Raw genomic sequence first — 27,995 nt, forward strand, 5'->3', positions numbered from 1 at the left:
AAGAGGGAGAAGGCATTCCCTAAGTGAGGGCATTATTTTTGTGACCATCAGCAAGAGCCTTCCAAGTGCTCTCTGGCTGGTCTTCCAACGCTCAACGCTGTTCATTTCTCTTGGGGTAAGTCGCAGTTTATATTCATTATTCCATCAACGTATCTGCTTAATAAAGCTCCCTCCACTTGTGTTCAGCCACTGGGCACTACTTTTTGATACCTGCATCAAAGTACGACCTGTAAAAATGTAGAAATGTTGGGTTTTCTGTGGTACCAACGCCCATGTTTGGGGTGAAAGGCTTCATATTTCTATTGGACTGGATTAGCACTTCTGTTAGCACTTCTGTTATCTCACCAGTCTGTGTGGAAAAGATGGCTAGCGTGTTTGGAAAATTGTTATCGCTCTATTTTGTCCTTGTTTCAGGGTCTGTTCTGCTTAACCTATTATTTTAAACATTTTCTGTGAAGATAAAACCGTGTACATTTACAAAAAAACACTTTCTCCATTAACAGTCTAATCTATTTCTAGAATTCAGAGGTCAGGGATTCAACTGGCTCACTTGCACTTTTCCTCACACCTCCGTCGCTGTTTCTGTGCTACTGGGCCATTTCCCTTTGGATGTGCCGTACCTGCTTAAAAAATACGGTTCTTCAAGGGTTCTTTAGTAAACTCAGTTGTTCTGTTTAGAACCACGAGTTCTTTATAGAACCATTTCATATTTATATGTTTCCTGGCATGGTGAAATGGTTCTTTAGATTGATGGAGAATGTGTTTTATATGGTTCTATATAGACCCTTTTGAAAATGTTTCTATAATAGCACCAAAAAGAGTTAATATCTATTCACTGTACATGTGAACTCTAACGAATTGATCCATGATGTGACATTTAGGTGTCTTTTTAAGTTTTCCCACCATGCCTACGAGGGCAATGCCGGTATATCAACAGACACAAAAACAAGTCTGCCAAGAATGTCAGAGCTCTAAACATGTTACCCAGCAAATCTCATCAAGGTACAAGACATTACCCGGGTGTGACTGAATGCTCTCAAGTGTGCCGATAGGCAGTGTGTCAACTTGGTAGATGTTTTAGGAGGCCAGTGGGCCCAACCACGAACCTCATGCAGCTCTGGCTTTTGCTAATGCTGCTCCAGATTATTGCATATTAACCTGACAAATGACAGTAAGCTTGCAGGCTTTTTTTTTTTAAAGAAAAGCCTTATATGCTCATTGCTTTTTAAAAAGCTCTTCAATACTCTTCAGCATTGTGATGTGAAGGGAAACCATTCGGTTGTGACACCAGATGCTCTTAAAGTCTGTTCTAGAAGCTAATGTTCATCTTTAAGGAGCTGTATGTACAGGTAAACTGAGTACCCTGCTGAAGAAGCAGCACAGACCAACATGGGTTCCATGCTGGTCTTAGCTGGTTTGTGCTACTGTAGTACTAGTTTAGCATGGCCAGCAACCAAAACACAACATATGCTAGTTTTGATAGTGACCAGCAGTTTAACTTCCCTTGCTGCTCACCACTACACCAGCATCCAAAACACATACATACAACAAACATATCCTGGTTTTGCTGGTGACCTGCTATGCTAGTCTATGCTGGTGTTTTCCATCAGGGTAAACTAACACTGCAAAATGGCTGCCTGCTTAATAGTGTTTGCGTGTCCAGCTTTTTCAGGACTAGCATGTAAGTAAATGTAAGGCTGTCTGGGAAATCCTTCCCAGCAACAAAGTAGCAAAAGAAATCAAGTTTTATGGGGAAAACAAAATAGGAGATATCATGGATATTTGGATACTTGGATCTTTCTTGCTTGCCAAAATCATAAGGCACTGACTCAACAGATGTGGAATATACATGATGTTAGTAAAGAATTGGGTTTGAATTTGGGTCAGTCTTTGCAAATTCTCAGTTGAAGCAGATTGTTATTGAAGCTTCAATAAGTTTCATGCTTAAGAATTCTTCTCCTTTCATTGAATTTGTACTAACAGATGCTAGCAAGTAAGTTGTGGATACATTTCTAGCTAACTGGTGGAAAATCTGTACAGGGATTGGCATCATTAGGTATTACAAAAAACACAATCAACTACTTTATAACATCTCAGTTGAAATCCAGACAACAAAAGCACGGCCTTTCGGTAGAACAATGCTTCACTATCAGATATTGGCCACCGGCGATGGCTGCAATAAAAGCTGCTTTAAAGACAATTTGCCTCCTTTTAGCTGCTTATATAGTGTGCTAATGTATGAAGATGCATCATGCATGTTTTTCTTCTGAATGGTTATTTGCTGTTGGACAGAAAATCAAGCTCGGTGAAGTCAGTGAAGAAGGAGCAGGTCGAGGCCACTCAGGCTATGGCGGAACCAGCCTATAAGGTGCCAACTTTCAGGGAGAGGTGAGACTCTGGGCTGACGTAGCCACTACCGTTCAGTGAGCTATTTTAAGATGTGTAAGAGTGTAAGCGAGTACCTGAGTCAGTATGCCCATCCACTGTACGATAAAAAAAATAGCCCTTCTACACTGGAAAGTTGGGACTTTCAGTCACAGAATTTGGCTGTTTATTAAATTATGATTTTTCTGATTTTTTTGATTTTGGTTCATGAATAGTGGCAGCTACTTGTATTAGGATTGATAAGAAGGTTAAATGTCACATAGCCTAAGTAATCTGAACAGATTTATGAATAGATAATGACATATAATAGGCTGCTATAGGCCTGTCATGATTGGGGAATATTAGCTGCCAGTTAAGAAATTAATTGTCTTAAATTATCTTATTAACGTACAAGCCTAAAGTAGTAAGTGGCTGATAAACTATCTTGCTTCCTAGCTGTCGATAGCTCCCAACTGATGACAGGTACAGCTCCAGATCAGAAAAACAAATACTAAACGTGTTATTATTAAACATCAGTACTGATGTCACCTTAAATAATTGCAAGCAGGTGATTATGTAAATAATTGTCACAGGCTTAGCTGTCAGTTTTTCTGGTGAGATGCTAATACATTGTCCTCCGTTGTATCATTGTAAATGATTTTTATTACTCTTTTCTTAATGGTTTTGACCTGAATATATCCAAATGTCAGATTCAGCACCCACAATTCAGACCACCTGTGTGTTGTGTAGGGAACCTGAAGGAATGCAGGAGTATCAGCGCATGGCTGCTCATTTCGGAAGAGACCTGAGTACCATGCAGCAGGAGCTGCACAGGATGAGGGTTGCCACTCATGAACAAGTGGAGAATATTGAGATTACAAGAGAGGTGAATACCACATTCTTCTGATCCATTTGATCATCCATAAAGGATTTCCTAGTCTACCCCTCTAAGTTTCTCCACACTTCACAATGAATTTACATGATTCAAATGGGTTGCACATAAAGAAGCTATATTACATCAACACAATCCTTGCTAAAATGCACTGAAAACAGCAATTGTTACTCGTATTTAGCTGATTTACACAATCAAATCTGCTCAAAGCACTATTTTTTTTAGAGTAGAAAAGAGAGGAAGATTTAATAACTTTATCAGAATAGCAGTTGATGACTGAACAGACTAAAATGTTTGAACCTCAAAAGCTGTGTTAGTGAATAATATCTGTACATGCTTCTTTATGCTAATGGTGTTGATACTGTACAAGCTTCTTAACCCCCATTGTGCTGCCTCAGGTGAGGGAGAGGATGTCAGTGAGGAGGGAGTACCATACTGACACACCCAAAGCCCCAGATTTTCTGGTGGGTCTGAGGTCTCACACTGTGTGGGAGAAGACTCCAGTTAAACTCTTCTGCACTGTGGCTGGCTCCCCCACCCCCATTGTCAAATGGTTTGAGCTTGATTCAGTCATCCTTTCTCAAACATCATGTCATGATCTTAAGTTGCTTTTTCAGTTGCAATGCAGTAATATTGTAATGTCATATTGAAATTCCATGTATAATGTTCTTAAAGACTTTTCAAGAATACTTCATGCATCATTAAAAATGAGTCATCGTGATTATTAATATTCTCTCCTCAGTAACCTATTCATGTGGTTCTTGTAATCTAAATATTTCTTCTCTACATTTGCAGGTATAAGAATAATGTTCCCATTGACCCTCTGAGTGCACCTGGAAAGTACAAAATTGAGAAAAAATATGGAGTACATGGTCTGATTATAAGCAGGTATGGACATTTAGGTAACAAACATTTTAACATCCTTAAACATAATGTTTATAAAATCCTTCTCTTGACCACAACTGTAAATAAGAACATTTGTTTCCTGTTGGCCAAAATGGCATGTGACAAGATTAAATTACATGAAATAATTATCAACCCTTACGGCAACTCACACCTGAAATAACTCAAAAGACTTCCTGATGATCAATAAGACAAATCCCCAAAATGATCTAAACAGATTAAAATCACACAAAATCATTCAGAGCCATATGTACTACTCACACCGAATGTCTAAAGTAGTCAAACTCTGCGGCCACAGCAGATTGTGATTATGGCACTTTCTTGAAATTAAAAGAGTAAACAACCATAGTTCATTGAATCATTTTCTGCATTAGTCAGTGAAAGTGAATGGCGTCCTGGTGGCAGTGAGAGTTTCCTATTTGGTCTCAGAAAGGGCCTGCCCTCATCTCCAAGACGCCTCAGCTGTTCGTGCCGTACTGCTGAGCTCTGTGTCATTCGATGCTGGAATGCCTGCCATTTGAGTCCCACCAGCACTGCCATTACAGTAGCAAGAGACTCCCAGATTATTAACCATAAAGCTCTAAATACAAATCAAACTCATTGCGTTTCAAAGAGACTTTTTTGTTTCCTCTAAACCTTTCTGAAAGAGCCAGGGTGACTTTTGTAGGAAAAGCGTTGGAAGAGTCCAGTACATGAGGAACTGTTTGTTCTTTATGTCAAGGTGCTTGAGAGGCTTTAAAATAGTTCATGCAGGCTGAAGGTCACATTTCTTCCTTCTATTCTCACTCCCTGGCCTCTTCTTCAAGACCAGCACTGCATTTCTTAGATCTCCCAGTCCAATATGCTACAGTATTAAGAGATCATGTTCTGTACTGTGTTTCCTCTTGCACCTAGGCAACATTCTGTTAACACTGTGGGACCTTACTGCAGAGGTTTAAGGATTATGGAAAGCAATTTCTGTCACATACTTTAATAATGTTATTCTTTGCAAAGTGTTACGACAGAGATGACTTGCGTGCTCAAAGAGTGTACAGATAGATAATACATATATAATGCAGTCTGTTTTAGTTTGGTCCAGTGTTTAGCAGAGCTCATCAGAACACCAATCTGCTTCAAAAAACTTTGTCCTAGCAGGTGTTCATTACATTTGCAGTGATAAATTGAGTGATATCTAAAAAGAAGACACATGAGGATATCTCTTAACTAACTTAGATCCAGTACCAGCATTGACCTGAATGAGTATACCATATGTTCCAGTACGTTTTTAAATAGAATGTTAACATTTTGATTATTCTCCTAACATATGAGCATTTCGTTCAGCTTTATAAGATAGTTACAGTGAAAAATTTGATGCATTAAATGTACTTGATTCCAGTATTCCAATATAATTTTCAGATTAATAAAATATGTTACATCATCAGCTTTTTACCTTTCGGTTTACTTTTGCCAGTAACTGACCATTTGCAAGAGCTCAGGCTATTTTTTGTAACAATTAAGATGCATTAAGATTAATCTCACTTTCACAGAAGTTTGCACATATACAAAGCTGATGCTAATCTGTAAAGGAGTAGAGGAGAATATTTTATCTAGTTAGGACATATAGGAACACGTTATCCTATTAAAAAAATTAGCTAGTTGACATGAAACTAAAAAAAGTCCACAATTATTATTCTTTTTTTTTGCATAAATAGCAATCTGTTTATAGTTTGAAGCTTGCTGTAACCTTTTTTTGTCAGTCATCTGTCCAATAGGGCATAACAGTTGTACAATAAATTTATCAGCAGAAAGGAAGCAGACAGATTAGAGTACATTTATTAACTTTTGTGGGTTAAATTGGTAGATGAGCCACTGAGCTAACAGTTTAACATTAGATAAGGAAAAATGCTCACTCCTTGGCCTTCACTCATTGGCCATTTTATCTGGTACATATCTGGAACACCCAGTTTGCTACGTTAACATGGAATTACTGTTGTAGTTACTTTTTTAAAGCATCAACCTTTAACATTTACAGCTCTACACTTGACCTGGAGATAATCTTGTGTCAGTTTTTCAAAGCGTCAACTATATTTGTTCCAGTTTTTCCTTAACTCTTACACTGACAGCCTAAAAACGTTAAAGGCACTTGGGCTAGTATATTTGAAATATTTATTATTCAAAAATAAGCACTCTTCACTCATTGTTTAGTGCAGTCATGTTTAAGAACTGACAGCTTGTATGCCAAATTAAAGCAAACAATGAAAGGATTCTGGAAACTATGTTTACATTAATCAAACCATCAAAATAGTTTAGCCACTTAAATCCATCTTAAATCCGTCCATTCATGTCTGATCTGGAGCAGATTTCAGCAACGCAATCTGCCCCTTCAGATGATCCAAGGCTAAAGCTAACACTGGAGCTAGGCAAAGCAATGTTATGTGCTGAATGTCTTTTAGCAAACTTTAATAAAACAATTCAAGGAATGACTGTGAACACGGTTTCTTTAATCACATATGTGAGCACTGTCCAGTCTCACTGATTTATTAAGCCAATGAATGAAGCTAATGAACTTGTTAGATAACTGATCTTTTAAAAGTTTAGCTCACCTTAAAGGTTTGATGAATGCTGTGATTGGGGTCTTTAATCCAAAACTTGCTTAGCTTCAGGAATGAAATAAAAACAACTCCACCTTTCCTGATGCTCATATAGTTCATATAGATTATATAGTGTTATGCTTGATATGCTTCTCAGCAACACCTTTCCACCATTTCCTGACCTAATCATCCTGACAATAATTTACTATAAGTGTGGTCTCGCTATACATTTTTTCTTCACCTGACGAAGGAAGTAGCATTTACAGATGATTGGCTGAGAGGATTGTCAATCATAATTTTGCAAATGGTCACTTGTGTTGTTGTAATATTATCTTACCAATTTGGAAAGAAACACATTTTAATTAAACATCAACATACTAGTTTTACAACCGCATGAAGTCCTGTTTTGTTGTGTATGTGAGCTTTGTTAATTAATTTTATGGGTATTTAACTTTTTTTTCTTTAGATGCTCAGTAGCAGATTCTGGTGTGTACAGTGCTGTGGCTACCAACCCTGAGGGAAAGGTCACCTCTAAAGCCACAGTGTGTGTGAGAAGTAAGTTTATTTCCTTTCTATCTTATTTATGTCACTTCTTGGCATTGTTTGTCATAATTTGGGTTGTTATTTATTTCAGGACCAGCCGGAGCAGCAGAGAGCGCTCATCTGCCAGGCCAAGGTGAGAAAAGGGTGAAAGGCTTTGGGTAGGGCTTAGGACTTTTCTTGAGATCTTAAGCCACAAATAACAACCCTTGTCTCAGTCACAATGGCTTCATAAGCCCTGGAAAGCCCTATGTAATGGTTACAGCTGATGCCAAGTTTTTCTCTATAGAGACAGAACTCTCTGTTAAACACATCAAGGCACATTATACATCATGTCTGTTTACCCCCACCAAATGTATTGCATTCTTGTAAATTAAGCTCATCATCAATGCAGTACGTTTAGATGTGTTGCTTAGATGATAGCGCTACTGTGGTTATGACAGAGAAAAACATTGACTTTCTACTATTCAGTTTTATTTTCTTCCAAGAGACACTGACAGAAAGTACCTTTATAGAAATCTAATAGTCCAGGCTCTGAATTAGCAGTAGTAAAGGCAATATTGTTAGGAGAAACTCTTTAATAGTATGAAGAAGAAACTTGAGGAATAAAAGTTGTATTTGTATTTGTTTCTGTGCAGTGCCCTTGCTGAGTGGTATCCATCGTAGCAAGTTGGAGGTGACCCTTCTGGATAGGTTTGGAGTGACATTTGGCACTGAGGGCGAGTCACTGACCTTGGTGGCCACCATGGTTGTGGTGCCCGACCTACCTAATCTGCCACCAGAGGCTTTGTGGTATAGAGATGGTAAGAGGCCATCTTTATGTGCTTGAATGTGTTGAACTTTCTATAACTTTCTAGAATTGTTTTTGTTCATTACATCCTGTAAGAGAAACAGCAGAACTCTAAATGTGTGCATGTATGTGTAGATACTCTGCTGAAGCCATCCAGATGGGTTGAGATGTCTGTTGGTGGTGGTGCTGCCAAGCTCACTTTTCCTCATCTAAACAAGGATGATGAGGGTCTGTACACCCTCCGCATCTGGACCAAGGATGGAACCACTGAGCACAGTGCTTACCTGTTTGTCAAAGGTTTGTTTAAGATGTCTAATTCATTATACTTGCCTTCTGGAGGCACATATACAAATACTGTTCATTATGCTGAAGATGAATAAAGCAATAAGACATAAAATGTCATAGTTGATTATCAATTTGGATGTAGCAGTCACATTTTTTTGCTTTGATTTTCAAGCAGCAGCATCAACAATTCTATTTTGCATGTTTCAGATACAATCGGTCAGATTCAGTCGGTCATTTTACTCATTCCCCTCAACTACACTCAAAAGTGCACATTTTGTATCCCTAACCCTAATCCAGTTCCACATTTATGATATGTTGTATGATCTGTAGTGTCTCCATTAAAATAAAGTAAGCATTTGTGTGCACCATGTGTTCACCAGATGCTGCTCCCTCAGTGGTTGGGGCCCCGGGTTCTCCCATGGATGTCACAGTCTCTGATGTCAATAAGGATTATGTTCTGGTCTCCTGGAAACCTCCGAACACTACCAATGAACCTCTTATCACTGGTTATTTTGTGGACAGGTTAGCACCCTTGACTAATCCAATGACCTTTAATGGCTGTCATGTCAAAATGCCAGTTGCCTATTGAACCAGCAGCATTGTACAATGTCAAGAGCTGCTTTAAGTACATATTATTGCTCTCATATAATAAAAAAAGGAACTCCATTTTTTCTCAGTTTTTGCTTTTATATTTACACCATTTGAAAACAGCAGCAACCTTTTACATTGTGTAAACATTTTATGATGAATTGAAATGCTCCAAAATTACTTTAAATTTAATTCAATCTTGTTACAATTGCATGCATAAAAAGTGAGAATGTTATTTTTCTTCTACTGTAAAGTTACTGTTCCAGAGTATTGGAATTCTGAATTTCCCATTATCCTCACAAGGCGCAAGTCTGGAACTAAAGACTGGGTCCAGTGCAATGGCTCTCCAGTTAAAGTGTGCAAACTCCCTGTGGATGGGCTTACCGAGGGGGCCTCCTATCACTTCCGGGTCCGGGCTGTGAACAGTGCAGGCATCAGTTTGCCCTCCAGAATGTCTTCTGGAGTGACTGCTGCAGAGGTGGAAAGTGATGTGGAAGGTAGGGCCCAATAACATCTCTTTCATTTGATCCATCTCTTATTTATTCACCTCACTGCCTTTTTTTAAGACAATTATTTCCACATGATCTTATAAATATATAAATTATTTTTGCAATATCGTATTTATTGTAACTGTGGCCAACCAAACAACAGAGGTATGATGAAAAAAGGTCCTGCTATCATATATAACAATCAACCAAAATGTGTGGTTGGAACTGCAGTGTTGTTCTCCTCACAAATCCAAACAGATGTGGAAACAGACAGGCAACACTCATGCACTCATCCTAGTTAGACATGAGTTAGTTACCTGGCTTAGATAAATATACAGCAAAATATTGTGTTTATTCTTTTGTGAGCTGTTATATTATAATGATTTGAGGAGTATATCTCGCAAATCCATCACATCATATCCAGTATATTTGTATGTGCATGCTGACATAATAAATTGCACTCACATATAGTTATGATAACATTATGATAGTTATCTGTCTAGCCAGATTGATATATGGCAGTTACAGATTATCTTTATCGTTACAACAGTGATTAAAATCGAGGGGAAATATGATATTGTGGTTCGACAGGAGGAACTGCAAGGAGGTACTATATGCTAATGATGTCAACTAACTCATTCCCATAGACAACCTAACATCATGTCTTTCTATCCTCTTCATCAGCCACCCTGCATGTACATTAAAACACATGAATAACATTATGTAACACTGTTTTAAAGGAATTAATTTAACACACATATTCTCTTCTGTATAGCTTAAAGAACAGTCACTACCTATTGTAACCATGCTGCAGGTCACTGTTGATCCATAGATCACTCTTTAATATAGCAAGACATATCTTCTTCATTGTGTTAACTTAACAGTACACTGTTTAAATGCATACACATTGTTTCACTGAATCCACAGCCCTTCTATGAATGATTTCCACCCACTCACATCACTTGTCAAAGAAGCATTTGAAGAAATTATGTCTGCAAATACAGTTTGCAAAGTGTTATTTTTATCAGTAGGTCTTGGCTGGTCTAGTGATTGTAAATTTCAGGACTTTGGTTTGTTTTTGTATAGCTAAACATCACATTTTCTAACTAACAACCACATCCCTACTATGAAGACTACCAAATCTTTTTAAATAGAAGTTGACCCTTTAGTTGACTCACTTCCTAAAAATGTAATCCTCATCATTAATGCTTTCCTAAAATTGTTTTACAGTGCAATCATATGGCTACCCATCTTTAAACTGTAGTATACCAAATTGTGGCAAGGTGAATGTTTGTTGATAGTTGCAGAAATCTTACTTTTGGTTTAATTTCTAATTCTTAAAATATGTCAACTTAAATGTTGGTGATGTATGTTCACCAGTAACTTTGCTGTAACCTTTTATCTTTAACTTCTGTATTGGTAATCAAATGGTTTTCCTGTACATGTGCTATACAGCCTTTTTCTTTACAGAAACCTAAAGGTTTCAGTTTAGTAGTAGTAATGTATTTATTTAGTAGTAATTAGTAGTAATATATTTATTTAGTAGTAATTCTTGCCAAATATTCACCTTGTCTCATAGTAATGTACATATTGTATAATAAAGATGTGTGTAAAATGAACTTGTATTTTTAAATAAATTCCTGATGTGTCCTTATGTAGTGTATGTTACGTTGCTGGAGCCCCCAACTGAAGTGCATGCTACAGAAATAAATCGAGCATATGTTGTTTTGAGCTGGAAACCGCCTAGCCTCCGTGGACGGGCACCTCTGTGGTACCTCATCGAGAAGGTGTGTGAGGCTTATGTGTGTGTGCTGGATATTTAACTTATCAGTCTATAACATTAGAAGAGTGAAGTATGTAGTACGCATTCACTGGCCACTATATTAGGTACACTTACACTAAGTGGCCAAAGGTATATGGACATCTGACCATCACCATCACATATATCAGTGTTCGCTCTTCTGGGAAGGCTTTCCACAAGATTTGGAGTGAGTCTAATGGAATTTATGCCTATTCAGTCCACTTGATAATAATGAAGTAATGGTCTTAGGCTTTTGTGCAGCTGCTCAGCCATGGATAGCCATTTCATGAAGTTCCCTTTGCACAGTCCCAATGCTGATGTTTGTAACTCCTCATGGCTGAGTTTTTGTTGTTCCGAGGTGCTTCTGTTTCACAATAATAGCACTTACAGTTGACCAGGGCAGATCTAGCAATGCAGAAATTTTACAAACTGACTTGTGGAAAATGTAGCATAATGTGACAGTGCCATGTTTAAGGCCACTGAGCTCTTCAGTACAACCCTTTCACTACTACTGTGCTTTGTTTTTGTAATACCTGGTAGCAGCAGCTGTGACTCAAACACCTAAACTATAAATAGGAGGGGTGTCCACATACTTATGGCCATATATTGTACCTTTTATCTGCACTCACTGTGCACTTATCATATACCATACCATTTTTTCACATCTTCTTTCTATGTTAGCTTTCTTTATTTGGTTTCACACTGCAATGACTAAAGTACACCAAACTATACACACAGATGTCTATGGGTCAAAAATTTGATGAGGATACAAATGCCTTGTTACTTTCATGTTTGCATCCATTAGTGCCAAAAAAAATTCACTAGTCTATTATTGTATAAAATCTATATGTATCCCTTACTATATAATATAAATAAATAAATAAATAAATGTAATATCCTTCCCATTATGTGGCATGAAAATTGAGGATGAAAATAAACAGTACTTGATTTCTGTTTCTTTATGATTACTTACATTGTCAATTTGAATTTAAATTTAATTTTGATTGTGATACACATTGAGGTTGAGCATTAAGCATCTCTATTTTCTATTTTCATGGTGGCAAATGTGAGATTAGCAGAAGCTTGTGTACCAAACTTTCTGACCAATAAGCACCCATGTATGTAATTAGCTGCACATTAGTCAGTGCCATGTGAAACCAAGAAAAGCTACAGTGTCAGGAAAAACCAAACTCTGGACTTCAATGTACTTCAGTGTCACTGCAGTGTGGAGAATGACCCACCTCCTAGATAATACTTGCTCAGTGGTGGTCCTAACCATTGAGGAATGGGGTAAAGGTAACAAACTAAGCAGAAAAACAGACTTCAACCTATACAGTGCTCCTGTATGGTAAGTGGACCTCACAAAGGTGGCCAGTGAGTGTGTTTCATTGAACTAGAATCAAATAAAGCATTAACCAGTGCCTAAAAGATTATCATAATACAATAGAACCTGTAAGCTACCATGTTTAACCCCTCGACTAATAATGTGATCTTAACATTATGATGCTTAGAGGGAAAACAAAATGTTTGTCATTAAAACTAATTCACAAATGTACTATAAAGTTTGAATTTGAGTCAGAATGAATCACCCTTTATCACATATTAATTGTAGCCAGTTTCACTAACTTAATTTGGAATAGAGTGTGGTTGAAGTGGTTTAGAGGGCTGAGAGTCTACAAAAATAATCCTCCTTTTTCCTGACCTACTTTTCGCTCTGGCTATCTCGGCCTGCCTCTCAGTCAGAGGGCAACAGTAATTTGTGGCAGAGAGTCAACACAGGTGTGCAGATCCGCTCGCCCCGTTACGCCATTTTTGACCTGGACGTCAAGAAAGCATGCCGTTTCCGCATAATCGCAGTCAACAAGTACGGCCCAAGCGAGCCATCAGAGCCCTCAGATCTCATCCAGAAGGTGGATCCTCATGGTAAGCGGGTTTACTACTGCTTATACTGAATATTGGGAATACCACTGCATTGGTGGGAGTAAAAATGTTCGGTTTTGGCTAATGCGTGCTCCAGCAACTGGAAATGATGTAGAAAATTTACTTGTGAAGTGAATACAGAAAATCCAGCCATTTTTAACTACTCTGAGATCCTAAACAAAATCCTTTGTAAAAGTCCTGATGATATTATGTACTGAAACTTCGAAAGCTTCTTTGATAAACATGTAACATGCCATATTTTTCAGCCACTGTTCCAAGCATTGGTATGTATGGGTTACGTATAGATTACAATAACATCATCACTAAGATTTCCTCTTTGGTTGTGGAGAGGAAGAATGTCAGAGCACTAGAGCATTACTCACGCTATATGATAGATAATTCTGTGACCACATAGCAATGTCACCAGTAATTAACTAATATGGTGTTTTGTTGCCTGACACAGACACATTAAGCATAAAATTCCTTTACAGCATGAGGGCAACAACACACAGATATACACAGTCACAGTTTTTTCCATCAGCCTCTATTACCCAAACCTCTATGATCACCCCCTGAAAATGTTTGTTATTGACTGCACATTATTGCTTTGCTTTAAAACCTGTGATTCAGCATGTCATGTACCCCTATTTCTTTGGAGTAAAAGGTAAGTCAAGCAAGAAAAAATACACTACCTGCAAAGGAAAAATGAATGTTTGGTATTTTTTGCTCTTTTGTCTTTCTTGAATTTGTATGGGCATAGTTTTCTACTAGTATATCTCCAAGTTCTAAAGAATGTCTTTGTTGTGTGCAGGAGTTCCCTCGGCTCCAGGTCAGGTGATAGCTTCCAGAAACACCAAAACTTCTGCCTTTGTACAGTGGGATCCCCCCAAAAACCTGAGCAACCTCATGGGCTACTATGTGGATTGTTGTGTTGTTGGCTCCAAAGTCTGGACCCCCTGTAATCACAGACCCTATAAGCACACCAGGTAATGTGATCATATATGTACAATTTTACATATATGTTATCAAGTCAAAGCTTTTTCACTGTAGCAGGCTTAACAGGTTTTTAATGCTTGATGGTTGAGGTGTCCCAGTGCCCGAAGAACTCAAAATTAACCCTACCTCTGTCTGGACAGATTTGTGGTCCATGGCCTGATTCCTGGTGAAACTTATATTTTCCGTGTCCAGGCAGTGAATGCCTATGGCCTGAGTGAGGAGTCTCAGGAATCTGCTCCCCTCTTCATTGATGCTGCTCTCAGTAAGTAAACAAACTTAGGTTGAAATATATTTAGTCCTTTTTTAATTTCAAGTTCAGCCCAAGTCCTTGGTAATTATTTAATTCAGGTAGTTATTTAATTTAGTTGCAATGTAGAGATATGCTGCTAAAATCCATAGTGTTCCTGGTCATAACTGCATTTTGACCAGGTCATGCTTGATTGGATTATGTTTTCAAACAAATGTTTGGAGAACCTGCTATTACAATTACAACAAAGGTAAACCAAAGGTTTTATTGAGATTGCGTAACAAAACTACCAATTGGTACTGGCAGATTATGGCTTAACCCCTTTTCACAGTAGCCATAAATGCAATTTCCACCTGTTAGGAAGTCCTTTTTTGTTATGCATTTTTTTCTTCAGTCATCAGATATGATTTATGAAACCAGAAGCAAGATTAAAATTTTCATAGGTGAGCAAGCACATCAATATTTATAAAAGGGTTTTAATAGTACTGAAATGCTTTTTTATTGTGGCAGTATACAATTGTACACAATTTTTGGATATGAGGAAAAGTCTAGTTATCCAGCTTATCTCAACGCAACCTCCCCTTTCATCCCTCATTGCTTGCTGGCAGCTCAACACAGTCATAACATTTGAAACACAGAGCCACCGTGTCCTTGTTAATCTGAGAACTGAGTTACAGGGGAACGTATTTTATACGATCATATTAAGTCAAAATATCACTAGGTGGGCTGCAGAAAAGGCATTAAAATAACCTTTATGTATTATTATTTGAGTGATGTGTACTGCCAATATGATCAGTATTCACCCTTGTTATTCACCAACATTATTCCAGATGGGCTTACGTGAGAGTATGCAGTATGAAAATATTTATCTTTATAATCATAAATTACCTTGCAGTACACATTTCTGAGCTTGTTGTGGAAATTGTCAGTCATTTAAAAATACTGGCCAAATGCATGTTTCATTGCAAAGAAATGATAATTAGTCTTATTTAACTTAATAATTTAATGTATTTATTACTTATTTAACTTAATTAACTTTAATACAGTCCTAAATCTGAAATGTTAAAACAAAAATCACTGAAAGTATTTTTTAATGTGGCACTACTTGATTTTTGTCTGTACCAAATGAAATACTACTGCGTTTCCAAAGAAAAATAAATTGCTGTGCAAAATGTAAATAAAAACTGGATGCAATGATGTGCAAACCATTCAAACCCTATATTTCATTGAAAACAGTACAAACACAACACATCAAATGTTGAAACTTAGATATTTTATTGTTTTTTGAAAATATTTGTCAATTTATAATTTGACACCAGCAACGTGTTTAAAAAAACATGGGAAAGGGGTGACAGAAGACTAGTAAAGTGTAATAAAAAAAATACCTAAGGAAACTCACTAACTAATTAGGTTAATTGGCAACAGGTCAGTGACTGTAAGACTGCGTGGGCAAAAACAATGCAGGAATAATGTTCCTCAGCATAAAATTGCAAATTACTTGGAAATTGGGTATTTTTGTGATAATTATTGTACACTGCTCAAAAAAATAAAGGGAACACTTAAACAACACAATATAACTGCAAGTAAATCAAACTTCTGTGAAATCAAACTGTCCACTTAGGAAGCAACACTGATTGACAAATGATTTCACTGCTGTTGTGCAAATGGAATTAACAATAATAAACAGGTGGAAATTATTGGCAATTTGCAAGACACACTCAATAAAGGAGTGGTTCTGCAGGTGGGGACCACAGACCACTTCTCAGTACCTTTCTGCTTTCTGGCTGATGTTTTGGTCATTTTTTTAATGTTGGTGGTGCTTTCACACTCGTGGTAGCATGAGACGGACTCTACAACCCACACAAGTGGCTCAGGTAGTGCAGCTCATCCAGGATGGCACATCAATGCGAGCTGTAGCAAGAAGGTTTGCTGTGTCTGTCAGCGTAGTGTCCAGAGGCTGGAGGCGCTACCAGGAGACGTGGAGGAGGCTGCAGGACCGCTACCTCCGCCTTTGTGCAAGGAGGAACAGGAGGAGCACTGCCAGAGCCCTGCAAAATGACCTCCAGCAGGCCACAAATGTGCATGTGTCTGCACAAACGGTTAGAAACCGACTCCATGAGGATGGTATGAGGGCCCGACGTCCACAGATGGGGGTTGTGCTCACAGCCCAACACCGTGCAGGAGGCTTGGCATTTGCCAGAGAACACCAGGATGGACAAATTCACCACTGACGCCCTGTGCTCTTCACAGATGAAAGCAGGTTCACACTGAGCACATGTGACAGACGTGACAGAGTCTGGAGACGCTGTGGAGAGTGATCTGCTGCCTGCAACATCCTTCAGCATGACCGGTTTGGCAGTGTGTCAGTAATGGTGTGGGGTGGCATTTCTTTGGAGGGCTGCACAGCACTCCATGTGCTCGCCAGAGGTAGCCTGACTGCCATTAGGTACCGAGATGAGATCCTCAGACCCCTTGTGAGACCATATGCTGGTGCATAGGCTGCTTAGGGTTGGCCCTGGGTTCCTCCTAATGCAGGACAATGCTAGACCTCATGTGGCTGGAGTGTGTCAGCAGTTCCTGCAAGATGAAGGCATTGAAGCTATGGACTGGCCCGCCCATTCCCCAGACCTGAATTCGAATGAGCACATCTGGGACATCATGTCTCGCTCCATCCACCAACGCCACGTTGCACCACAGACTGTCCAGGAGTTGGCGGATGCTTTAGTCCAGGTCTGGGAGGAGATCCCTCAGGAGACCATCCGCCACTTCATCAGGAGCATGCCCAGGTGTTGTAGGGAGGTCATACAGGCACGTGGAGGCCACACACAATACTGAGCCTCATTTTGACTTGTTTTAAGGACATTAAATTAAAGTTGGATCAGCCTGTGGTGTGTTTTTCCACTTTAATTTTGTGTGTGACTCCAAATCCAGGCCTCCATCGGTTAATAAATTTGATTTCCATTGATGATTTTTATGTGATTTTGTTGTCAGCACATTCAACTTTGTACAGAACAAAGTATTCAGTAAAAATATTTCATTCATTCAGATCTAGGATGTGTTATTTGAGTGTTCCCTTTATTTTTTTGAGTAATGTATATCTTGATATTATATCACTATGTGCATATCGCTCATCTCTAATCTGACATTGTAATTCAGGTTCCTAATTAACTGCAGTTCTCTAAAAATAGAGTGCTATTCATGAAGTGGAGATAAAGATGTATCCTTGTGTTGTCTCATACAGAGAGAGGAGTCGATTATGGTATGTATGTGTAGTTGTTTTCCTAAACGGCACAAATTAACACACTCTCCAGTATACTGTTCCATTTCACACTTCAGTAACTGAACTTTCCTCCTTTTTATTATCATCTACAAATCAACATAATTAAAAATTCACAATGCAAGTATGGTATCAAACTGCACTAACTGTGGCCAACTTAAAATCAATGCATGTATGTTTTGGCTACAGTCATTGAATCATAATGTTGTTATACACTTGTTGGCTACTTGCAACAATTTCCACATCAAAAGAATGTACTGTTCCTTTTCCTCAGTAAGCTAAAACTGTGGTTCTGTGCTCTCCAGCTGCTCCTTCTGCCCCATATGGCATCACTCTGCTCAGCTGTGATGGATCCTCCATGACCTTGGCTTGGAAACGCCCTAAAAACACTGGAGGAACCAGGATTACCTCTTATTATGTGGACAAACGTGAAGCAGGTTCTCTCAACTGGAAAGAGGTCAGCCACAGTCCAGCCACTAGTAGGGTATATAAGGTAAGCTCTATGACTTAAACACTGTGTGGTTTTATTTAAACTTTCAGAAGTCAATTCAGATCATTCTGTAGGTGATTTTTACACTTTAGATTAGACTAAATGTGAGATTTGTACTTCTCTAACCTTCTGTTGGCTTTTTGTACACAGGTGGAAAACCTGACCGCTGGAGTATTCTATGAGTTTAAGGTCCAGGCTGGCAATCTGGCTGGCGTTGGTCTGCCATCTGAACCCAGCAAAGCCTTTGCCTGTGAGGAATGGACCATGCCTGAGCCTGGTGAGTGCCTGTGGCCTTAAGGATGCTATATCCTGTCAGGCATACAACCTAAGAGGAGAATACAGAGAAGAATAATTTTACAAATAATGCATGCACATATTGTGTACACAAGCTTTAAAACATATAAATACATAAGAAGGCACATTTAATTAAAGATGCAAGAGAACATATGCACAGTACTCTGCAAAAGTTAGAGACCTCCATCCATTTATTTCATTTCCAGTTATTCATTTTCAGCATTAGGAAAAAAGCAGGTAACATATTTAACAGAAGCAGCAACAACTCGATATATTTAGTGTCTCCACCAGTGCAGTCTGTTACAGTTTCCATTCTTTTTCAGGAAACTTGCTTCAGGAAACTTCAGTTTTTTTAAGAACTCTGCAGGGATATTTGTCCACACCTTCAAAAGTCCAGTCTTAAAAGTTGCATTTTCTGCTTCTCAAGAACCATGTAATCCCAAACATTCAGTGATGTTGAGGTCTGTACTCTGGGGTGGCCAGTCCAACGTCTGTGACTGGAAATCAAATAAATAATCTGATTTCTTCACAGAACTGCCTATATAGGATGCCAGAACTGGATACATATTCACATGTTTCTTTTATTGAACAACAATCAAGTTGAAACTATTTAATCAAATGATTCATTTTCTCATTAGAAGAAACTAGTTTTCACTACAAGTACAAATGTTCGCTCTCCATGTTAGGCCCAACATATGACCTCAGTTTCTGGGAGGTACGGGACCACTCTCTCCTGCTGCAGTGGAGGGCTCCTGTGTACTCCGGTGCCAGCCCTGTCACTGGTTACTTTGTGGAAATGGCCAAGAAGGGATCGTCTGATTTTGTCACGGTGAATGCTGAGCCTGTGACACATTGTTACCTGAAGGTAATGAGCATCATTTGGAACATCTACATTCCATATTTCTTGTTGTAAATATTATGTATCAATTGCCTGGAGATTGAGACTGTATTTTGTTGTGTAGATAACTGGTCTGGAGACTGGAGCTTGGTATGTGTTTAAAGTACGTGCTGTGAACGTAGCAGGGAAAGGAAAGGCCTCAGATGTATCTGATGCTGTGTGTGCAAAGGCTCTGCCAGGTAACTTATACTGCTAACATGCTGCTGTATCATTTTATTAGTATGTTATATGTATTTTTCATCATTCCATGTTTTATCTTTAGGTAATAATCTTTGCATTTTATGATAAAAAAATAAGCTGCATCCGTTTTTTTTTTTCAGTGTTAATCGATTAATTTGCCTTATGTAATCTTTTCTAAGATATCAAGGAGATTGAGTGTGGTGTAGATGAGGAAACTGGAGATATTTTCCTGTCCTTTGAGGCTTCTGAGATTTCCGAGCACTCAAAGTTTACTTGGTCAAAGTCCTACAAAGAAATCAGTGAATCCAACAGAGCCTCTGTCTCAACTGTGGGAAGACGGTATCTTACCTTTTATCTGTGGATGCTTGGATATGTCAAACTGTGTTAACCCTTAGGAGCTATTGTGTGACAGTAATTATATGCAATAACATAATTATACAGAATTGCAAACTTAGTTACATAGTTACTGACACACGGAATTACATTTAATTTACATTCTGAACTGACAGGTTCAAGGATGCGTTTCAGTTTTTTTCTCAAACATGAAAAATACTGGGACCCATCTTGAAAAAATTAAAATGACAAATGGAATGTTTCCTTTTTGGATGTAGAAACAATGAACAAAGTCTCAATTAATCATTTTTACAGTTGAATTTAAATAGATTTTCAAAATTTTGCACAGTTTCCAATTTACAAGACCAAATTCTCATTACCATAACAGTAAGATAAACCTGTAAATAATGTTTTCTTTTCCCCTCAACTTTCCTTTTAACAATCTGTATACAATTGCACTAAGTAATTTTAAGCAAATTAGTAAAATACTTATATATTTTGCAAAATATATAATTTTATCTTATTTCCCCACAACACATTGACAGCTATTTAGGTGTTTCTTTTTACTTGTGTTATATAATCTTTTGCTGTTTTGATCATCATTCTTATAATTTACAGGGAAGCATTAGAGATACAACAGTTAAAAGTAATACAAACTCTTTTTGTCTAATTGAAAAAAGTGGAAAAATGCTATATATAGATAATGAGAAACATGTATATGTACACATTGTGGTAATGAAAATCAATGTAAATCCAAAAAAAAATTCCATGTTTTTGCTATGACATAAACATAAATGATATGAATGTTTTTTATCTGAATCATGCTTATGACAGTCTATACATTTACAGCATGCTTTTGATGTCAGCTGCAACAACTGTGTCTAAGGATTAAAGTGCAGTGAAATCTTGAAACCAAAGTGTGATCTTAACCATCACATTGCAATTGTGTTGCCTCCAGCTCCAGGCTGACGTTTGTTAACCCCGATAAGGAGGATTTGGGCATCTACTCTGTGGCTGTATCTGACACAGATGGACTCTCTTCCAGTCACACTATCACTGAGGAGGGTATGGTTTGTCCATTTTGGTTTGTCCCTGTTTCTAACACTCTTTCAAGTATTTTATTTTACCTTTCAAATGGAATGGCTCAGCTTTTCATTCAGTGCATATTTGTTCTTTTCTTTCTTTGTAGAGCTCAACAAAGTGCTTGAACTCAGCTACAATATCAGACATCCAAGTACGCACTTCTGACTGTTTTCAGCGTTTTAACTTCTGTCTGGTTTGTATGCGTTCTTGTTTTGTAAAAATTACTTTGTTCTTTTCAATTTTAGTTGTTCCCCTGAAGACAGAGCTGAACTATGAGGTTCTGGAGAAGGGCCATGTGCGTTTCTGGCTGCAGGTCCAGAAGATGTCTTCTGCTGCATCCTACAGATTCATTGTGAATGATAAGGAGGTCACCAGCGGTGAGGTAAAGTTCAATGACCTCATTTTAATGGTCTCTTCAAATTCAACCACTGATGTTAAATAGCCATCACTACCACAAAGCAGATCTTTGATGCAATGTCTTGTGTGTATGTGTTTAGGGTCATAAGATCAGCCACAATGCTTCCACAGGCCTCATTCAGATGACCATTGAACACTTCACCAGGGCCAATGAAGGCACATACACCCTTCAGATCCATGATGGAAAGGCCAAGAATCAAAGCTCCCTGGTGCTTGTGGGAGATGGTGAGAGCTTGTTTTAACATGTTGAATGGCTGTCATTGAAGCTTTAGTGATAAAACCATGTTATCTAAATGTCCTTGCAGGTTTCACTGAATGACTACGGCTTTTCTTTGTTTTGTTTCAGTCTTCAAGGCTGCACTGAAAGAGGCTGAATTCCAGAGAAAGGAACACATCAGGAAGCAAGGTTATAAAGAGTAGATCTATAATTCTGTGTTGTGTAATGGTGGTCACATAACACAAAGTTATATAATGTTCCATTATATTCATATAACATACACTATATTGACAAATGTATTGGGACACCTACACATTACTTGTACAGAAGCTTTTATGACATCCCATTCTAAATCAATGGGCATTAATATTTGTCCCCCTTTTACAGCTATAACAGCTCTTTGTGGAAGCTTTCTACTAGACTTTGGAGTGTTGTCTGTGGGAATTATTATGCATTTATCCAGAAGAGCATTTGTAAGGTCAAACACTGATGTTGGATGAGAATCTCCATTCTAGTTCATTCTAGTGCGGTTGATGTCATTCTTCTGTGCTGGCCAGTTAAGTCTTTCCACAACCTTTATGGATCTTGCATTGTGCACTGGGGCACAGTCATCCTGAACCAGAAAAGGGCCTTGCCTAAACTGTTTCCCAAAGTTGGAAGCATACAACTGTCCAAAATGCATTGGTCTGCTGAAGAATTAAGATTTCCCTTCACTGGAACTATGGGGTTTAGGCCAACCCCTGAAAAACAGCCCCATAACATTGTCCCTTCTCCACCAAACACTACAGTTGGCACAATGCAGTCGCCAAACCCAGACTTTTCTGTTTTCACCATGTTGAAATTGCATTTATTTTTATTTATTTTTATTTGTTTTGCCTAGGCCCTCATTTCTCAGAATATTTGACCTTCCATGTGAATGATGACTGCACAGTTATGCTTGTTTGCAAGGTAGGTAAGAACCCTTTCTTTAGACAGTGTACACTAGCATTCAAAAGTCAGGGATCACTCATCATATTAACAATTTCTGTTATTTTATTTAGTTTTTTCTACAATGTAAAATGAAATACTATAAGCTAGATACAAAAAATATATTTTAAAATATTTTATTCAATATTGCTTGAAATATGTCCCTGCCAGGTGGCCAGGGTCCTTTCTGTGTGGAGTTTGCATGTTCTCCCTGTGTCTGCATGGGTTTCCTCTAGTTAACCTCCCACAGTCCAAAGACATGCAGTCAAGCATGCTAACTTGCCCCTAGGTACTCTGTGAGTGCGTGTGAATGTATATGTCCGTTTGTCTGCCCTGTGATGGACTGGCAACCTGTCCAGGATGTATCCTGCCTTCCATCCAATGACTGCTGAGATAAGCAGCATAGAGGATCAGTTATTATTCATCACGAAAAAGCCATTTCATTCATTTATCTGTAACATTTCTTTTTTCTTCTATTGAAAACTGAGATGTCAAACTTTTGAATTTACCACTCATTTGTACATTACCATGTAGAACAACACCACATAACACAAGTCTGTATCGTTTTTGTGTTAGAAATGCATTTACTGACAACATCTTACTGGCATACTTTGGTAAACCAGAAAACAGACATGAAGTTGCTGTTCATGTGTTTTTGTAGTTGGCCAATGTGAAGAAAGAGACCACATTTATGTGGTTTAAAGATGATGAAGAAATTACCCTTGATGTTGCACCTAACCCAATGTCTGGAACCTGTGCTCTTCCTATCCCCCTGGTATGTATTTTTAGTGATTTATATGAAACTGAACATGAAACATTCCTTAATGTAGAATATGTCAAGTATTTTAACTCTGAACTGAAAGGTACTTCTAGACTCATGCATTTGATCTGTTAAAAAGTTCTCCAGAAAAGACCAAGGAGTTTATAAAGCTGTACTAGGTGATGATCGTGGAAAAGATACATCTGTGTTTGAAATTTCTGGCCAAGGTAATGTATTTACGTCAGGCTTTTTTTATTACTGGGGTTGTCTGTTATATTGCCGAGGATAAGGTATTTAATTGCTTCTCTCTTTGCTTTGCAGTATTTGAGGATATTATCAATGCCATTGCCCACATTGCTGGTATGTTAACTGTTTTTTTACTGTCAAGTGAAAGAATGTTACAAGTTCTGTAACTGCAGCATCTGTGATAATAGTAGCATCAGGCTGTTTTGTCTGCCCAGAATGTGTCCAAGAGCTTATACTCATTCATCTGTCATTATCCTAAAGGGTGAATTTTACAGACATTTTCCACCATGGTTCACTAACTTGTATAGTTTATATTTTATATTTTTAACTTAACTTTAACTTAATGTGTTTGGTGTTGCATGTGTATTTCTATTTGCTGTAAATGCATGGATAATGGAACCCAGTGACCATTATGCAATGCACAAGATGTGCACTGAAATGGCATGAATGTTCAGAATGGGAGATATACTGGAGAACTGAGTCTGGCTTCTGAATACTGTGTGCTTGTTGCAGGGTCCTCTGCTTCTGAACTAATGTTGCAGTGCACTCCAGAGGGCATCAGGCTGCAGTGCTACATGAAATACTACACAGAAGAGATGAAGACCAGCTGGTTCCACAAGTATGCCCTTGCTTCTTCCAGTGCATCTACCAGCGAACATTACATGAATAAGACTGCATATGGCAGTGCCTTTCCCATGACATTATTGAATCTGTATTTGGTTTACAGAAAAATTTTCATGTTGGTACCAATATCTGGTGCTTTCTATGTACAACGTATCTACTGACCCCAGTACTGATGCCAGTACAAATATTTATGTAGAAATTGGGAATACATCCACTTGAATTAGCATGTAGTAATGCGGTAATATAAATAAATTGCACATATTCTAACATAGTAGCCCAGTGCCACGTAAACATTCTGCCCTTCCAGCATGCAATAAATACATCATAAAAATCTAAATAATCAATACATAGTTTATAGCAGTCAATATACAGTGGGGCAAAAAAGTATTTAGTCAGCCACTGATTGTGCAAGTTCTCCTACTTAGAAAGATGAGAGGTCTGTAATTTTCATCATAGCTACACTTCAACTATGAGAGACAATATGAGAAAAAAATCCAGGAAATTACATTGTAGGATTTTTAAAGAATTTTTTTTGTAAATTATGGTGGAAAATAAGTATTTGGTCAATAACAAGTTAAAAAATAAAAAGTTTAACTCAATACCTTGTAACATAACCTTTGTTGGCAATGACAGAGGTCAAACTTTTCCTGCAAGTCTTCACCAGGTTTGCACACACTGTACTGCACTCACAATATATGGCCCTGTTCATTCTTCCCTTAACACGGATCAGTCATCCTGTCCCCTTTGCAGAAAAACAGCTCCAAAGCATGATGTTTCCACCCCCATGCTTCACAGTAGGTATGGATGCAACTCAGCATTATTCTTCCTCCAAACACGATGAGTTGAGTTTTTACCAAAAAGTTCTATTTTGATTTCACCTGACCACATGATATTCTTCCAATCCTCTTCTGGATCATCTCTGGCAAACTTCAGACAGGCCTGGAGATGTACTGGCTTAAGCAGGGGGACACGCCTGGCACTGCAGGATTTGAGTCCCTCTTGGCGTTGTGTGTTACTGAGGATAGCATTTGTTACTTTGGTCCCAGCTCTCTGCAGGTCATTCATTAGGTCCCTCTGTGTAGTTCTGGGATTTTTTTTCATCGTTCTCATGATCATTTTGACCCATGGGATGAGACCTTGTGTGGGGCCCCAGATCGAGGGAGATTATCAATGGTCTTGTATGTGTTCCGTTTTCTTACAATTGCTCCCACAGTTGATTTATTCACACCAACCTGCTTGCCTATTGTAGATTCACTCTTCCCAGCCTGGTGCAGGTCTACAATTTTCTTCCTGGTGTCCTTCAACAGCTCTTTGATTTTGACCATGGTTAAGTTTGGAGTCTGACTGTTTGAGGCTGTGGACAGGTGTCTTTTATACAGATAACAAGGTCAAACAGGTGCCATTAATACAGGTAATGAGTGGAGGACAGAAGAGCTTCTTAAAGAAGCTACAGGTCTGTGAGAGCCAGAAATCTTGCTTGTTTGTGGGTGACCAAATAATTATTTTCCACCATAATTTCCTGGATTTTTTTTCTCATATTGTCTATCATAGTTGATGTATACCTATGATGAAAATTACAGACCTCTCTCATCTTTCTAAGTAGGAGAACTTGCACAATCAGTGGCTGACTAAATACTTTTTTGCCCCACTGTATATGTCCAATGATGATTTTTGTAAGCAAATATTGAAACCAATTTGATTCATCATCATTGTGCATCCCCATGAAAAATTATATTGGTTTACATCAGTCTTAACAGCTGAATCATACAGAGAAACTGAGTTATAGTCATTACATGAATTTAAATCTAAAAATGGCAGTTGTTATTCTGGGTTTTAGGGAAAGTAAGATCGCCTCCTCAGAAAAGATGAGAATTGGAGGCACATCTGAAATGGCCTGGATGCAAATCTGTGAGCCCACTGATAAGGAGAAGGGCCATTACAGCATCGAGATCCACGATGGCAAATCTTCCCACACCCGTAGCTTCGACCTCTCTGGACAAGGCAAGTCACTGCTACATTTTAAATAGATGCTTCTAACTTGCCTTCTTTTATAGTTTAGTCTTATGATCCAGTACATTCATGTTAATACTTATGATTCTGCCACATTACTCCTTCATTTTAACACTTAAATACTAGACTTAATGCAACCTATAATGCAATGAAGAAACATCTATGTATTCATGGTTATCGTTGTTTTTTTATAGCATACAATGATGCCTATGCAGAATTCCAAAGACTCAAGTAAGGCAAATTGTCATGCATATAAATATGATACATTTTGTTTTGTCTAATCATGATTACCCCACCAGTGTTTTTGCTAATGAGCTGATTTCCTTTTTTCAGGGCTGCTGCATTTGCTGAGAAGAGTGAGTATACATAGAATGACATCAAAAGAAAATGCTTAGTCTGCAGAAATAATGTACTTTAAGACAGCCTGACTCGGCTCCTTGATGATGCAGTTCTAGTCATTATATTTGGCTGAGTGCAGCACTTTTTGATCTAATTTACTGTTGATGGCTTTGAGTAATTACTACTTGTAGTACATGGCACTGGAATGTGTATACATTTGCCAAAATGTCTTTTCTCCTTATCTTCTGTAGACCGTGGCAGAGTAGTGGGTGGACTGCCAGATGTTGTGACCATTATGGAGTACAAGGTAATATTATCTTTCTTAAGAACGTTTCTTACAACAAATTATACCACTTCTCTGGTGAGTTACAATTAGTTGACGTATATCCCTGTCAACTGCATTCATGAGAAATAGTAATTGTTTATCATATTCATTATTATAGCAATAATTCAATTCGTGTATACCCCCACCCCCCAACCATATCAACTTTAATGTGACCTCTCACCTTTGCAGACCCTGAGTTTGACATGCACAGTGTGGGGTGACCCTAAGCCAGAAGTCACCTGGTTTAAGAATGAGCAGGAAGTTTTGTCTGATGACCACAATCAGATATCCTTTGAGAGTGGCAAGTTCGCCAGCCTGACCATCAAGAATGTCACTGTAGAGGACTCTGGCAAGTACAGCATCAATGTGCGCAACAAGTATGGTGGTGAGTTTGTGGAGATCACTGTCAGCGTCTACAAGCAAGGCGAGCCAATCCCTGAACCCAAACTGGGACAGATGGCTAGACCTACCCCAATACCCACTTCACAGGCACCACCCTCCAAACCCCAAACTCCTGCACCATCTGTGAAGGCCCCAACAGCCGCTCCATCCCCATCTGTTAAATCCCCAACCCCTACACCACCTCCATCCATAAAGTCCCCTACCCCAACTCCAAAATCCCCAACCCCACCAAGAAGTGCCAAGTCCCCCACCCCACCCAGGTTTATGAGGTCACCTACTCCCACTAAAAAGTAAACAAAAGGCTTTTGCTCTTAAAGTTATGTTTCAGATATTGATAATGCAAACGTAGTGCTTGATAACAACATTTTAATAACACTGACCTCCACATTAGTTTGTTGTGTTTAAAAGAAATGGCTCATGAATAAATTGCTCATTGACTCATAAAGCCATTTTTCAGTGTCAGAAACATGGGTTTGAGTAAATTCTCTTTGGTCACCCTAAGAGAACTCAAATCTGGGTCTACAGTTTACCCACCCTAGAGGAAAATGCAAAACAAATAGTCATCATAGCTTTGGTCAGCAAGTTTGTGTTCGTATGTGTTATACTAGCCAAGCTAAAAATATAAAGATTATGAAGTTGAAACTAAAAGGTGCTGTTTACTAAAACAGACACCATGTTTTTCTCATCTTGTTCTGTAGCTGCCTTAAGCTTTGTGTTTGCAATAAAACCGGTGATCAACTTCCCTCTGTC

General features: G+C 38.4%; 1 protein-coding gene across 2 annotated transcripts; it reads left to right on the forward strand.

The window, feature by feature from the left end:
- The first annotated feature begins 40 nt into the window (after positions 1-40).
- Positions 41-27,988, forward strand: myom2a (myomesin 2a). Of its 2 annotated transcripts, XM_017716652.1 has the most exons (39): positions 41-115; positions 882-1,002; positions 2,293-2,388; positions 3,115-3,250; positions 3,655-3,809; positions 4,052-4,144; positions 7,196-7,284; positions 7,364-7,405; positions 7,908-8,072; positions 8,195-8,356; positions 8,725-8,866; positions 9,236-9,429; positions 9,971-10,027; positions 11,080-11,207; positions 12,961-13,144; positions 13,408-13,425; positions 13,953-14,127; positions 14,278-14,399; positions 17,626-17,643; positions 17,967-18,154; positions 18,302-18,428; positions 19,132-19,310; positions 19,408-19,522; positions 19,703-19,862; positions 20,815-20,921; positions 21,046-21,090; positions 21,185-21,321; positions 21,437-21,581; positions 21,703-21,762; positions 22,454-22,521; positions 23,201-23,314; positions 23,439-23,526; positions 23,621-23,659; positions 24,059-24,164; positions 26,007-26,170; positions 26,374-26,410; positions 26,513-26,535; positions 26,770-26,825; positions 27,033-27,988. In XM_017716652.1, exons 2-39 carry the CDS (start codon positions 905-907, stop codon positions 27,537-27,539), a joined length of 4,539 nt encoding a protein of 1,512 aa, XP_017572141.1. In that variant the 5' UTR covers positions 41-115; positions 882-904; the 3' UTR covers positions 27,540-27,988. The 2 variants fall into 2 exon arrangements, with proteins under 2 accessions (XP_017572141.1, XP_037400997.1); XM_037545100.1 differs by lacking the exon at positions 882-1,002 and having other exon boundaries at positions 53-115.
- The last annotated feature ends 7 nt before the right edge of the window (positions 27,989-27,995 follow it).

The sequence above is a fragment of the Pygocentrus nattereri genome, chromosome 15 (genome assembly GCF_015220715.1).
Source record: "Pygocentrus nattereri isolate fPygNat1 chromosome 15, fPygNat1.pri, whole genome shotgun sequence".
Taxonomy (NCBI): Eukaryota; Metazoa; Chordata; class Actinopteri; order Characiformes; family Serrasalmidae; genus Pygocentrus; species Pygocentrus nattereri.